The sequence below is a fragment of the Aythya fuligula genome, chromosome Z, assembly GCF_009819795.1.
Source record: "Aythya fuligula isolate bAytFul2 chromosome Z, bAytFul2.pri, whole genome shotgun sequence".
Taxonomy (NCBI): domain Eukaryota; kingdom Metazoa; phylum Chordata; class Aves; order Anseriformes; family Anatidae; genus Aythya; species Aythya fuligula.
This window is the reverse complement of record NC_045593.1, coordinates 74,174,769-74,189,487: the sequence shown is the minus strand read 5'-3', so window position 1 is coordinate 74,189,487 and position 14,719 is coordinate 74,174,769. Positions and strand designations below refer to the sequence as shown.

Sequence of the window (14,719 nt, the reverse complement as noted above, 5' to 3'; positions counted from 1 at the left end):
AGAACGAGTGATTTCCTAATCACCAGTGGCAGATGAGCTCATTGCTGGGCTCAAATTCTGAATGGTTTGGTAACCTGGCAGGTGTCACCTCTAGAGGGAGAACAGCCTTGCTGATGGGGCTGTGGGGGATGAGGGTGAGAAACCATGGCCTTAAGGCGTGTGTTAGGCCCTGCGTAGCACAGATCCATGCGTTCACTTGATTTGTTTTATTGTGGGCATCCTGTGGGTCCTCTTTCAGCTGTGAGGCAGCCATGAAGGCCTTCAGGCAGCGTGTGGAGAGCCGAGACCATCTTGGCTGGCGTTAGAGGGTGCTGCTGTTGTCCCCCCCGCTGCAGATGACGCCTGTTACAGCCAGGGAAGACAAACACAACGCCGGGCCTTGTCTGAGCTGCGGTGCAGACCTCTGGATGCCTGCAGCTGGAGACAAGGCCCTGTTGACCGAGGAGCTCAGAGAGGCCCTGTTCTGCTGCCCACAGCAGCAGGCAGCTGCCCGGGCTCCTCTGAGCTTCCTTGGCTGCCTCAAAAACACGCTTGGCACCCATCTGCACGGTGCTGCTCCTCCATCACAGGCTGGCACCGACACAAATGTTGGTGCTGGGGGCAGGTTTTATTGCAGGGGGTACAAGAAACCAGAGGGGTTTCTTCCGTCCCACTCATCTGAGCGCTTTGACCCCAGGCTGAGCCTCTGGCCACCTCTCTGCAAATGAGACCAGCAATATTTCCTCCAGCTTTCCGCAGTACGTGCCTGTGTCAAGTGCTAAAAGAAAAACTGCCAGCCACGGCCACATAGCCTGCAATGAAAAGGAAGCCAGAGTGAAGAAAGGCACTTGAGGAAGAACATTTTGCTTCTGCTCTTGGAGGCACAATTCATATTGGCGGTGTTATTACTCTCATCTCAGCGTGTCCCTGCCAGACAGCAAGTGTGAGAACTTTCTGTCAAAGACTGAACTACCAGGCGGGCATTCGTTGTCCCATTTCAGTTAGTATTAATGAAAATTAAATGCTCAGATAACTTAAAGCCCCATTCATCTTCTTCCTTACAGCTTCAACATTTGCAAGTAGGCCTGATAATGTAGCTACTATTTACCACAAAAATGATTAATAGGTGTAAATTCAACTTTTCTAATAACAAGGCACATTTCCTAAAATTCCAGCAGTGACTTTCTCCTCCCCAGAACACTAACAGCCTGCAGCCTCCCCTCCCACTGCAAAATCCAAGTATCCTCAAAGTTCACTCATGAATTTGGCCTTCCTCGCAATTAAACAATGAGATCAAAGCCAGTAGGGAAAGGAATTTTATTTCCAAACTTCTAGAAGATTAATACAAACAATAGAAAGTAAACAAAATGAAAAACCTAGTAAAAAAATTAGTTGTCCTTGTAAAAGTGCTCTATAAAAAATGAAGGCAAATGACCAACCGTATTTTACTTGCTGAACTTCGTAATTTTGTGTACTTCAAAATGTGAAAATTAGGCATGCAACTGTCTTTGGATACTAATGTGCTTTTAGGGTCAGTCTGGCTACATTTTAAACGTGTCAATGAGATTCCAGCAAGGCAGTATGTTTATGAGTACAAGTTATGAGAAGTACCAAACACATCAGGACTTTTACGAGACCCACAGCTTAGAAACCGAGCCTGCAGCACATACTGTGTTAAGCAGATCCTAAGAGGTGTCATTTATGGATTTAGATCCACTTGAAGGAAAACAGCTGATTTCAGGGCTCGGTAAGTAAAAATTGCAGCTGAGAGCATTTCTTTAACACTGATGGCATTTACTCTTATGTTTTAACAGTTCGTTTCTTTTTTTTTGACATTTTATTTTGGAAAATACAAATAGCTTTTACCATCACTCCAGCGTAAGAACCTACCAAGGTAATAATAAGAAATTTGGTAAAAATTCATGTTTTTCTTTTTTAAAATGTAAACTTCTCAAGTAATATTTGTACAGTTAGTATAGTGTAGTAACAACGGTGACTTTTATGAAAAGAATGCTAGTTACATTAAAAAACCGTAAAAACATTAGCAAAAGGTAGTGAGGTACGGGTGCACAAGAACAAACAGGTAAATATCTAAGAGATTGCTTCAACCACACAAAAGTAAGAGCACGGAGATACTTTTCTTGAGAAGGAAAGGCAGTTATTCATGTCATGCTTGAAGGCAGGCTCTCTGATGACCTTCCCTATAAAAGGAAAAAGGAGTTATTAAATGCTGTCTTCTTATCTGAGGCATCTCTCTTAGAAATCGTAACATGAAAGCTTCTTTGCACTGGGAAAAAGAGAATAACCACTCTCCTTTGTTGGGCATTGGCATCCTTGAATATTATAAAATGTATGTATTGGCTTTTCAATTTTGTTCTCATTTTTAGGATCCTAAATTCCTTCCTAGACTTTTGATCAATTAGCAGAAAATGATAAAATTATATGTTAGGCTCTGCTATCCATTTCTAAAACCAGCATAAATCAAACCATCAAAGTCAAACTTGGAAAAGTGTCTCATATCCTGTCTGGATGATGCAATCAAAATTGAACCCTAGAAATTACCCCCCCCAAAAAAAAAAAAACCAAATGTAGGAAGGCTGCTTTAACAACAGAAGAACACGTGCAACATTCACCATCAACTTTATCTTGTTTGCAGGAAGAATAAAGGGCAGCACCTAAATTAAGAATATCTGCTCGTGCTTCTTCCTTCTCCAGTTTTTCTGCAAGAATAGTTCAGGCTCAGTTGCTCCCTTTCTTCAGGTTCACTTCTGCTTTATCAAAGCTATGTAGCAACGATCAAAACCGCGCTATTAATGAGGCCAAAAGCAACTGCGCACTCAGGAACCCTGGCAGCGGGAAGGGAAACATCCTACAAGTGCTCTGCATTCTAGTTCAAATTCTGATGTTAGAGAAAACATTCAATTTTGCTTCGATAGCATTCTTAAAGAAATAACAGAATTCAGTGCTTTTTCTCTCCCAGCAGCTTGTTCAGCTCTTCAGGAGGACCTGATTTTAAAGAAGAGCACCCCCTTCTGAATATCCTACTTCCACACCTGCTTGCCAAGCAGAAGTACAGTTTTCCAGAAAAAAAGCTACGTGATCCTGCCCAAAGCCACTACCACGGACGACATTTCTCCCTCCTGTGACCACCACATCCCCGTGACAGACAGGAGAGACACAAGAGAGAGCTGCAGAGCTGGAAACCAGAGGCTGCCGGTGCTGGAAGGTCACCCTCAGGTTGTTGTGCAGGTACAAGCAATGCAGAGCACCAAGGCAGACAGAGTGCCAGGAGCACCTTATCCTTTAGACCTGGGCTGAAAATGGTTACAACGAGCACGGTTACAGATTGTCTCAGCTCCTCTCTGCCTCCAGCAGCTTTGGTGCTGCATCAGCAACAGCAACAGAAAAAGCCTAAGGACAGACACCACCAAAGGAAGCGCGGCGCGACGCAGGAGACCAAATGCATTTTTAATAAGGCTCTTGCCTAGGCTATCAGCTTGTCATCGCGGCGCACGCAAGCAGCAGCACAGCTTTGTCTTACTTCTCCAAGCTGGGTGCGGGATTGTTTTTCTGCCTGGCTATACACTGAATGCACAGGGGCAGCTTTTATTATTTTGGATGCTGCTAATGACCCTAGAGGTGCTCAAATGAAAAAAAAAATACAATAATAAAATAAAATTTCTGGAACTTGACACTGAAACAACTCCCACCGTCGCTGCCAGGGCGTGAATTTCCAGCCAGGGCCGTGGTGGCACGGCGCTGCTGTTACCTGGTCTCAGAGCAGGGCGCAGGAGCGGGGCTCTCGGAAGGGATTGCTCCCCGCGGGCACCCCCACCAGCAAGGCGTCCTTGCAGGCGTTCTGCATGCAGTACTGCTGGAGCTCGGCAGCTGCCTGGGAGACCTGTGCGAAGGGAAAGAACAAAAAAAAAAAAAAATTTTTTTTAAAAAAAAAAAAACAATCCAGAGAGGAAACTAATTCGTTCGCAAGCATCTATTAGGCATTTCCTCTCGAAGAAACACTGTCAAGCGGAGCTGGGAAGCAGCCAAGTCAGTGCTTGAAGTCTGAAACGCCGAATAAATCAGCACGGGCATCCACAAAGCCCTGGTGAAGCACACACGAAAGGCCGTGCCCGTGCGGAGCCAGGGGAACACGCAGGGCCGGGGTGCCTGTGCCATGGGGTTCATCCTCATGGTAAAAAAAAAACAGGACCGTGGCCGCAGGATTTTCCATTCCCTGGGGCTGATGTTTGAACTCTTGTATCCTCGGACCATTTATTAAAATGACTTTTACTTCCAAACTGTTAGGCAGCAGAGAGCGGAGCGAGTCAAGGACGGAAGAAGACGAGGATGAGGAGCTTTTGGTGCAAGCCGTCACCTTCCCCAGGCAGTGAGGCCAGGACCCCAAACCCACCCGTGGGGCAGCCAGAGGTGCAAACCTGGCAGCTCTGCACACCCGTCGGTGTGTGTGCGCCCCTGCTCACACCTCTAGTGCAAGGCTTTCTGCCACGTTTCGTCCCAGGGCAGCAGCAGCCTCCCGCGTGCAAGGCGTGTGGGGGCACTTCTTTCCTACACGGTTTCCTCTTTCTGAAAATACTGTTCCTGTCTGCTTCTTTCGCTGTCAGGGTAAACAAAATCGCCGCTGGAGCTGGATGGGGTGTATTTTTAAAAGCCCCTTTCATACCCAGCTTCCTTCTGGGCGCGCATTGTGTTACTCAGGGCAGCCAAAACAATGTTTGCTCCCACCGCAGGGGCTGCCGACGCCGACCCATGCGGAGGGGACCAGCTGGGTGTGAGCCTCCCTGCTTTTACACCGCGCACCCAGCAACCCAGACGAGGCGTTTCGGAGCAGAGAGATGCTGTGGGAAAGGGGAGCCTCGCCGAGGCCAGGCTGGACTGCAGCACGAGCAAGCCCAGGGTAAATCCCTGGCCTGGAGGAGCCCGGCTCCGGGATATCTGGTGCCTACACAGAGCCATCCCAGGTGGAGCGACACCCTCGAGGCCGGGGGGGGCATGGTGTGCCCCTGAGGTCTGGCAGGGACAGGGCGGGTTGGGGTGGGAAACAGAATAAAATAGAATAGAAAAAAAATAGAATAGAAAAAAAAATAGAATAAAATAGAACAAAATAAAATAGAATAAAATAGAATAAAATAAAATAGAATAAAATAGAATAGAATAGAATGAAATGAAATCAAATCAAATCAAATCAAATCAAATGAAATAATAAAATAAAATGAAATAATAAATATAAAATAAAATAAATAAATAAAATAAAATAAAATAAAATAAAACAAAATAAAACAGAGGCACCTAACAGCCCCCGGGGGGGTGCCGGGGCTGCCTGCCTTTGTCTGTCAGCCTGCGGGCTCGGCCGGGCACGGCTCCCCATCTCGCCGCCCGGCCCCGCCTGTCGCGACATGTCGCAGCATCACGGGCCGGAGGGGAGGAGGAGGAGGCTGTCCGCGAAGCCTGGCGGAGAATTAACGAGGAGCTGCTCCGGAGGCACCCCAAAAAAAAAAACCAACCCCCCCCCCCACAACCCGGAGCCCTCCCTGCCGGGCTCACCTTGATCCTCTCCACCGCAGCCTCCAGCTTCAGCTGCTCCACCAGGCGCTGCATGCTGCTCAGGCTGCCGGCCGACGACATGTCGCGACAGGGTGAGGGCGGCTGGGATCGGCTGGGATCGGCTGGGATCGGCTGGGATCAGCCCGGCCGGGCCCTGCCGGAGCCGCCCCGAGGAGGGGCCGCGGCCGGGGCCGCTCCGCCCCCCCGGTTGGAGAGCCCCAGCTGGTGGCCGCCAAAAGTCGGCTGGGTTTATTTCGTTTTTCCCGTATTTTATTTTACTTATTTATTTATTTATAGGTGCTGCAGCCCGGTGGAGACGGGAACACCGGCTCTGGTCCCTCCTGCACCTGCTGCCAGGCCCGTGGGACACAAAGAGGAGACACAGCCGCCCCCACGGGCTGCCCCATTTCTTGCTTCAGAGTCCGGTCAGGAAACTGATCTTGATCAAAACTAACCTAAAAAAAAAAAAAAAAAAAAAAAAAAAAAAAAACGGGAAGACAGATGAGCGGTTTGGGTCTTGCCTGCTTGTTTGTGCAACCCAGCTTATCACACGGGCTCAGGAGGGGAAGGATGGTACACAGCGAGGCGCTGGTGCAAGCTTTCAGCTGTCAGCCTGTGAAACAGTGGCCACAGACACGGATGCTCTTGCATGCACTTCTCTGCTTCTTTTCTAGGTATTACTGCCCTGCCTGATTTCTAGATATAACAGCCCTACTTAGTACTACAAGGTCACAGAACCACTGGATGGTTTGGTTGGAAGAGACCTTGAGGGGCACCCAGCCCCAACCCCCTGCCACGGGCAGGGACACCTCCCACCAGACCAGGTCCGAGAGATTACTTCATGAAAATAAACACAACTGGTTCTAGATGTGTTCTTTAACAAGTTTTAGAACTGATTTGACCTTTAAATACAAAGTGAATTAAGTTTATAGCAGCACTACTAGGGCAGAGTGGCTGGAAAGCTGTGCAGAGGAAAGGCTCTGGGGGTGCTGGTTGATGCTCACCTGAACAGGAGCCAGCAGTGTGCCCAGGTGGCCAAGAAGGCCAGCGGCATCCTGGATGTGTCAGGAGCAGTGCAGCCAGCAGGAGCAGGGAGGGGATCGTCCCCCTGTGCTCTGCTCTGGTGAGGCCACACCTCGAGTGCTGTGCTCAGCTTTGGAATCGGACTCAAGCTGCACCAGGGGATGTTTAGATCGGACATTAAGACAGAAATTCTACAAGCATTGAAATAGGCTGCTCAGAGAAGTAGTTGTGTGACCATCCCTGGAGGTATTTAAAAGACATGTAGCACTAAGGGACATGGCTTAGTGATGGGACTCAGTAGGTCAGGCTGATGGTTGGACTCGGAGAAGGTCTTTTCCAACACAGAGGATTCTATGATAGGTCACTTCTGCAGTATCATAAACGTCTTACTTCAAAAATTAACATAAGCATTTCAAAACTTCCAGCTATTACACGCTTTGGAAGCAGCAGCAGGTTTAAGAGACTCTCTCCCAGAAGCAATCTGCACAGATGCAGATTTTTACAGATGTCAGAAGAGACAGAAGCACCCCAATCTAGATACATACCCCCGATAAAATTCCTAAACAGAAAGATGGAAATTGTAAATCGTGGAAACTCTGACCTGGTCAGAGTTACAGACGAAAGTAGAGGGTAGTGTTGTATTGTAAGTACTCTGAGGTCTGATCAGAGGAATCAGAAGAGATAAGCATAAGAAAATACTTTAGATTGAGAATTGCAAACAAATTCAGGACGTATATTATAGAAAATTTTATTTATATAAGGCATCAAAATTGCCCTTTTAAACAAAAGGGTCGTTTTCCCTTTACCAATACTTTGGTGAAAGAAGTATCACATTTAGTAGACTAATATTCACTGGTACGCTTGTTCTGAACAGCTAGGTACAGTCCAACGTACAAGATTAAAAACCAAACATAAGTAGACTTAAGTATGCTATTTCATGAACCACTCTCTAGAACAAAGAATTAAGGCTTGTTTGCACCAAAACGGTGATCATGCATCATTTATTCCCACAAAGAATAAAATTCATTTCCAATTGGAGCGGGAATAGCAAAAGTAGTAGTCCGGTATAATCCCCATATTGTCTACATCAAAAAACATTTTGGCGTTTCAGAAATTAAGTAAGTTGAAAAGTAGTCGGAAGGAGAGAAGAGGAAAGCAGGAAATGGCCCTTGCTGCAGAGTCCTTTGTACGCATTTCCAAATTTCCAGTGTCCGCTTGCAGGAACCCGTCAGTTTAAAAAGGAAAACAGAGACTTTCAAGGACAGATCTAGAAACGGTTTTCAGAAAGATTAAAGGTATGGTTCCATCGATCATGAGTAGGAAATACTTTGAGAAAATACATTATTTAAAATAATGAATTCCACATTAAGATCCCCATGTATGTCAGATATATACACTGAGCTAAGCCTGTTTAATAAGTCTGACTTATAAAAATGGTAAACCTGTATTATTTTTCAGCCTGACTTAATAATTCCTGAGTTTTAGATCACTGCTGAGCCACAGCAGATAAAACTCTGAATGATGTAGTGAAAAGTTTTGCAGATGACTGTTGACACTAGCACTCATTTTGTTCAGCAACTTTCAATCATCGATAAAAGTCAGTCTTCCAGGTCCTTCATTCCTCATCCACCTCCGATACCTCTTCCATCGGGGATCCAAGGCCATCTTCTTCTTTAACTCCTCCTCTTGTTCTTGTTTATAGACCTGATGGACAAAAAGAAAAGTTTTTAATAAGGCTGAAGAAACAGCTGAAGTGAATCCAAAGCAGGGGGTAAGGGGGGGGGGGGGGGGGGGGGGGGGGGGTGTTTTTGTATGTGTTAGCAATTCAACCACCTGTCACGTTACTGATTGTGAAGGTACCCAAATTGCAACGTAGCAGAAGACCTTGACTAACACACAGAGTAAGAGCCTTCAGCCAAGGAGCCTTCGAGCTGTAGTTGAAATGCTCTGAATTTTTGCTGACAGCAAAACTACATCACTGAAAGATGGTGTGCTGCAAGGAACTATACTTCTTTGCTCGTGCAGTCAATGGAATAAAAGTAGAGATCTACTCAAAAATCTAAATTTTGAGTCCCTGTTCAGCACACATACCATTCAATGCAGTTTAGCTTCTGACTTCTGTTGTTTTCATATTTGGAAGTTATTCTATAGACAGAGGACTGATCACCTTCAGCTACACAGCAGTGGATCTTTTTATTCCTCGTTTAATTTTCAACTAGGTCAATATACCTACAGTAAGTAGAGGTAGTGCCAAATGGCAAGTAATTACAACGTGGCAAGAAATGGTATCATCACTGATTTCAATAAAAGTCACGTATCTAAGAAAAGCAACAGTATCAACACTTTTATTCTGGAAGGCTCTTCATGTAGATAGACAGTGTATATCTCAACACCATCCAGGTTTATGTCATCTGAATTCTTCCTGTAAGGAAATTAAATTTAAGGTTCCGAACAAGCATCCGAAAGATTTAAAAAAATATTCTAGATCGGTTTATAGATATACCCCCTCTCAAGGTTCAGTGATCATACAAGCTTCAAAAATTACTAGGAAAGTAACATAGGAAGTAAAACATTTTTATTTAGCTCCATGCTGTGCCAATATATTGAATCCTCAGTCAGTCTTAGAAGGACACTGGAAAAACTACACAATATGCAGATAGGCAACCTCAGCGATCAAAGTAGTAGATACTTCAGTGTTTCTTTTTGTGAGAAACAGGAAAGCATGTTTTTCAGCTTAGAAAAGGCACGATTGAGTTTCAAGTAAGGATATAGTAGTGGTACAGAGGAGCATAGCTACTATGAGAAAAGGGAACAAGGCACGATTAATCTCCATTTCCAATAAAATAACAATCAGTAGGTGTCTGCGTGACTTAAAAAAAAAAAAAAAAAACAAACAGGAGCCATCCTCTGCACTTCCTGCTGAACTCACAACCAGATGGTTCTGTAGTCACTGACGGTATTAATACATTCAAGAAGTGGCTAGACGTGTTTATTAAAAAAAAAATAATTAAAGTTACTACAAACAAAGACACCATTTCCTGTTCAGGATGCTCCCAGACCGCTTATTGCACTGAATAAATATTGCTATGTCAGCGTAGCTTTCTTGTATTCTTCACCAATTATCAGCTGCTGGCCACCACAGATGACTTTGGGCTAAGCAGACTTCACCCCTGACAAATACAGCTTTTTTTTTTTTTTTAATGTTCAGCAAATAGAACAATACTAGTTAGAAGCAGCGTGCATGGTTTTTCTGCCATGGAATATCCATCCTGTCGTGCATTTTACTTATGCCATCTGCTCTGACTACTAACATTACCACCTCTTTGGACTTCCAGATTGTTTTCAAGCAAACCCACCTTAATTCAACGTGTATGGCTAACCTGTCGGCTAATCCTTTCCTTACTAAAATTGAAGTTAAGGTACTTTCCCCTTCAAGTTTCTAAATTGATCCAACTCTGACTGTTTTTAGGGAAGTATTCTCTTATCTTTGACGTGCACCACCAGCAGCAGCAAAGGCAGCTCTGCCGTCTTTTCCCAGAACAAGCAGAGCTGCAGCATCACCCTGTTTTAAGCAGGCCCAGTTCCTCTTCTCCATTCCTCTCCTGGAAACCTCCCACCCAGATGGCCCACAGATGATCTTTGATACCATACCAGCATTTTGTCAGTTCTCCCACCTCCTGGCATCCCAAGACGTCAGTACTGCATCCTGCGGCTCATGTTCTTTCCCTACTCTCACAGGAAATTTGAGAAAAATTACACACTGGCTGTTTAGTAACTGGCTATCCCTGGCAAGAGTAGCAGTTGTGCCGGTATTTAATAGCCCATTTTCAGTCGAGCAGGACACACAGTAAAAAGAACAGCCCCAGACTCGCTGAAGGCAAAAGAACCATCAAGGGACAGTTAACAGCTGTCAGCTTCTATCAGCTACAACAAGCCACAAATTAATGGCTAAGGAGACTAATAAAATAGGAGTTTCGGGTCATCCAGGTAATCCTCATTACAAAATTACCATTGTTCGGAGAACGCATGGTCTTCAACCTACTGTAAGAATTCTGTTACACTACGTTTTCACAGGACAGCTTGTCATCAGATACAGTTACTTTTTGTATCCACAGATTCCTCAACAATCACAGGTAGATGACCCCTGACCAAGAAATCCCTTCTTCCATCCATGGGCCTGCTCAGGAGATGCTGCCCATCAGCACAGAAGCACGAGAAGATGAAGAAAGCACACCAAGTGATTCTCTAACAGTTTTCAATTCAGGCAGCAAAAGCTAGAGTTGAAGCACTGCTCCTCACACCACTGTGCCAAACACCTCCACAAAACACCTGCTCTCCCTCCATGAGCTCTGGATAACCAACACGAGCTTCTCCACCACAGCTACCCACCTCATAGTTTTCTCGTATCCACAGCTGCCGTTCAAGGAAGGTCTCTTTTTGATGGTCTTCCAGGCTGTCAAACTGAGACTGAGACATTTTCATGTATCTTCGTATGATATACAGCTTCTCTTCCACACCGTATTCTTGCCCTTTAATAGTGAAACAGTAAATCCACCAACAGTACCAAATTATGTATTTGCACAAGTAAAAGGGAGCAAGAAGGATCTGAAATAGAAGGATATCATATATCTTGGGCTTCTGGTAACCGCCTTTTATATCTATTTTATTTTTGATTATGTATTTGATGATTTCTTCCTCTTCTTCACGGATTTCTTCTTTAGACCGCCTGTTCTTGCCTTTTTCTCTAGTCTTATTGAGTAAACCTTGTTGCCTGGCAATCTCAGTAGCTTGTATGCGGTATTTCGGCACTGTAGCTAGGTAGTTGATAGCTTCGTTGTAACTACTCCACCAGCTGAAGAACTGTAATTTAACAACAGTAAAAGTTAAAGAATAAAACCAGAACCAAACCAAACAAAAAGCCAAACAAACAAATAATAAAAAACAAACAAACAAACATGTTTTTATACACATTTCTACTTAGAGTTTTGCCAGGAAAAACAAAATAATGCTGTCATATACCTTTAACTATTATTTTATTACAGGAAGGATAAAAACTGAAAGTAACAGCACAACTTCTGCAATATTAAAGAAGCTGCAATTACTCATCCAAATATGATAAGGCGCCTGGGAAACAGCAGTATATTTTTACATATTTCTGTGCGAGCAGTATACACAGCAACACACAGCGATGAAGAAGGACAAGCAGAGGGTAAAGGCACTGTTCGATTTGTGTTTCTTCATGAGAAGATGGTTATCTCACATTGCCTTAAGTGAGGCTTCTGAAGTGAGGCTTTGATGTCCATTCTCAGAAGTCCCCTCAGCTTTATAAACAAAGTAGCTGGTATACGCACATTTCATTATAAAATTATTACCCACTTTACATAGTTAATTAAATGTGGCTTAAGTACGCCACAATCTCATTAGTCTGACAGGATTGACTTTACAGGATACAATATCCTACTCTAATCTCCAGTTACCCTCTGAATTTCAATTGGGAAAAAAAAAAAAAAAAAAAAGAAAGAACAGTGGCTGGAGTGAGTGTGACATGTTCTGCTGAATTTTTACACAGGCAGCACACCCACTTGTGAAGACAAAGGGGCACCCAGGTACACACTATATAATTGTATCAAAGGCAAAGAAATGGAAACACCAGAAAGCAAGAGAAAGATAAATCAGTTTGCTAATTCTCTGTAAATTTGTATTTAATCATCTGGAAGCTGGACTGCAGGCAAAGTGAGTGCCTCCACTTACAGCCAAAATAACAGCTGAAATGGAACGCCGCATTTACAAGCAAGACTGATGAGAAATTAAGTATTTGGCTCTGTATGCCACTGGAATTTATTATTCCAAGCTCTCAAATCCTGATCAACATTTTTTTGTTTTACCTTGTAATATCCAACTAAAAAGAGTCATCTGTACCACAGACTAAGCTGTACTTTTACCTCCTAGATATCACCTTTTTTGGTTTTGTGTGTGTGTGTGTTTTTAAAGGAATTTTTGAACTAATAATCTAATGGATGCTAAAGCAAAAAGTTATATACCTCCTTCCAGGAAGTAATTGTCAGCAAGAGCACAAGTATTCTCATCTAAACCAGAGACTGTTTTCTTGAACTTGGAACTACCACCTTCAGTGAAGCCAACTTCGCTCAACTGCTTTTTAAGATCAACTACAATGTAAGATATGCATGTTATCAAACTGCACTCCTGCTGTTTAGTACTGCTCTCTGAGCTTCTTACATTTTGTTTGCAAGTAGTTTGGCTTCTTTAAAAAAATAAAAAAAATACTTGGGAACCTTGAAAAACTGACGCATGCTTATCTAGAGCACTGCTCCAGTCTGTGCTCAGGAACAGGCTGTTCTCAGTCTGCCACGAAGAACCAAGTAACTTCTTTGGGAGAGCTGCGCTTGCCTGCATGAAATACTCTGTTACAGGAAACTGATCACTAATCACACCATCTGTGCTTTCATCCAAGGTACCAAGAGCAGTCAAAATCTGCTCAGTACATCCCGACTTCAAATTTGCTATGGGCACCACGCAGCAATTTACCACAGCAGATTAAAAAAAGACCTCCTCGCTGAGGCTGTTTAAAGCCGGGCATGTTGCAAGACCTGCAGATACTTCTCCTGCGATTCAGAAATTCATTGAGCATTGTCAAATAAGCATGAAATTTTACCTGAAACACAGAGATGGCGCACACCGTAACCAGAATCACGATTCTGACATCCACTTTAGGGGCCAACCTCCTGCTGTAGTAGTGATAATAGTGCCTGTAATACTCCTCAGGATGATCCAACATGTAGTCATAATCTTTACGTGTTTCTTCATCCTGTTGGATGAGGGATGAAAAATATGCAAGCGTTCAGAAGCCTGTTTTCACTTACCCCGTTGCATTTGTGTTTTACAGCTCATGAATGACCATGCTGTTAAAAAAAACTTGCAGTAACCCGACCAACTATGAAGCAAAGAGGAAAATCTTTGGTCCTACTCTCATACACTAAATTGATCTGTTCTCACACTCACCACCCCCCCCACACACCTGACGTGCATAGTCTTAAATAAATAAATAACACGCTTGAAGACTTGATTTAATACTGAAATAAAGACAGGCAACTGAAATGAGTTAATTTTGGAATCGGAAGTCCAGGTGGACTAGAGCTGATGGGTATTGCTCAGGAAGCAGCTTACAGATGAACAAACCACTACGACCACTGTTTCTGAGACCTTTTAAAATCAGCCTACGGGGCCGTGAACTCTACCCAAGGGGAGGCCACTGCAAAAACCTCATTGTTCTCATCTTCTTGATTGCCTTTCTCATTTCCACCCAGGCTAGAAAGAGACGAGAGATGTAACTTTGTCAGTCTCCACTGCACCCCTTTTCTACCCAAAACGAGTGAAGAGTTCCAGGTGTGGTTTTTTTTTTTTTTCCTTTTTTTCTCTCCCATTCAACCCGAAGCACATCCAGCTTTCTCTCCTCCACTCCTTGGCGGCGTTCTCGCCCACACCACACACTTCTTGCTCTCCTTACAGCCCCAGCTCACCGATTAAGATGACTTTTGAAGGCGTGCTCGCCCCACACGCCCCCAGCCCCTTCATTTTCACCCCAAAGCACCAAACCCTCACGCGGGGCGTGCGGCACCCCGGGACCCTCTTCCCCTTTCCACAGAGGGCTCGGAGCCCAGCGGGGGGGCTCGCACCCGAGCCTGAACGCCCCCCACCCCTCTCCCCTCTCACCTTGAGGGTCTCGTAGGCGGTGGCGATCAGCAGGAACTTCTCGTGGGCCGCCTGCGGGCCACCCCCTTCCCCTCCCTGCTCGCCCCGGTAGCGGTCGGGGTGGTACTTGCGGGCCAGCTGCCGGTATGCTCGGGCGATCTCGGCCTTGCTGGCTTGCCGGCTGACGCCCAGCACCTCGTAGCACACCCTGCGGCCGCAGTACAGCCCCTCCGTCAGCCCCCGGGCCGCCCTGGGCAGCAGCGCCGCCGACAGCCAGAGGCAGAGCAGCCAGCGCCGCCCGCCGCCCGCCGCCGCCATCTCGCAGCGCCTCAGCCGCCGCCACAGCCGGGGCCGGGAGCGGGGCCGGGGCCGCGCCTGCGCTCTCCGGGCGGCAGGGCGGGGCGCTGGGATCATTGCCACCCCTAATTAATTATCGAGTGTTAAT

General features: G+C 45.3%; 2 protein-coding genes across 2 annotated transcripts; both read right to left on the bottom strand.

The window, feature by feature from the left end:
• Nucleotides 1-1,277: 1,277 nt before the first annotated feature.
• Nucleotides 1,278-5,668, bottom strand: LOC116501012 (guanine nucleotide-binding protein G(I)/G(S)/G(O) subunit gamma-10). The gene is made up of 3 exons (XM_032206372.1): nucleotides 5,542-5,668; nucleotides 3,749-3,880; nucleotides 1,278-2,180 (listed from the first exon to the last, which is right to left on the bottom strand). The coding sequence occupies exons 1-2, from the start codon at nucleotides 5,620-5,622 to the stop codon at nucleotides 3,755-3,757; spliced, it is 207 nt and encodes a 68-aa protein (XP_032062263.1). The 5' UTR covers nucleotides 5,623-5,668; the 3' UTR covers nucleotides 1,278-2,180; nucleotides 3,749-3,754.
• Nucleotides 5,669-7,310: 1,642 nt separating this feature from the next.
• On the bottom strand, nucleotides 7,311-14,592 carry DNAJC25 (DnaJ heat shock protein family (Hsp40) member C25). Its single transcript, XM_032206337.1, has 4 exons — nucleotides 14,296-14,592; nucleotides 13,238-13,390; nucleotides 10,954-11,424; nucleotides 7,311-8,268 (listed from the first exon to the last, which is right to left on the bottom strand). The coding sequence occupies exons 1-4, from the start codon at nucleotides 14,590-14,592 to the stop codon at nucleotides 8,146-8,148; spliced, it is 1,044 nt and encodes a 347-aa protein (XP_032062228.1). The 3' UTR covers nucleotides 7,311-8,145.
• Nucleotides 14,593-14,719: the final 127 nt, after the last annotated feature.

Bases quoted from the DNA above. Each gene is read 5' to 3' on its own strand.
- LOC116501012 (XM_032206372.1), bottom strand. From the start codon at position 5,622: ATGTCGTCGGCCGGCAGCCTGAGCAGCATGCAGCGCCTGGTGGAGCAG. The intron at 3,881-5,541 runs GTGAGCCCGGCA...CCCTTCGCACAG, and splicing joins CTGCGGTGGAGAGGATCAAG to GTCTCCCAGGCAGCTGCCGA.
- DNAJC25 (XM_032206337.1), bottom strand. From the start codon at position 14,592: ATGGCGGCGGCGGGCGGCGGGCGGCGCTGGCTGCTCTGCCTCTGGCTG. The intron at 11,425-13,237 runs GTAAAATTTCAT...GTTAAATTACAG, and splicing joins GCGCCATCTCTGTGTTTCAG to TTCTTCAGCTGGTGGAGTAG. The intron at 8,269-10,953 runs GTGGGTAGCTGT...TTTGTCCATCAG, and splicing joins GGATACGAGAAAACTATGAG to GTCTATAAACAAGAACAAGA.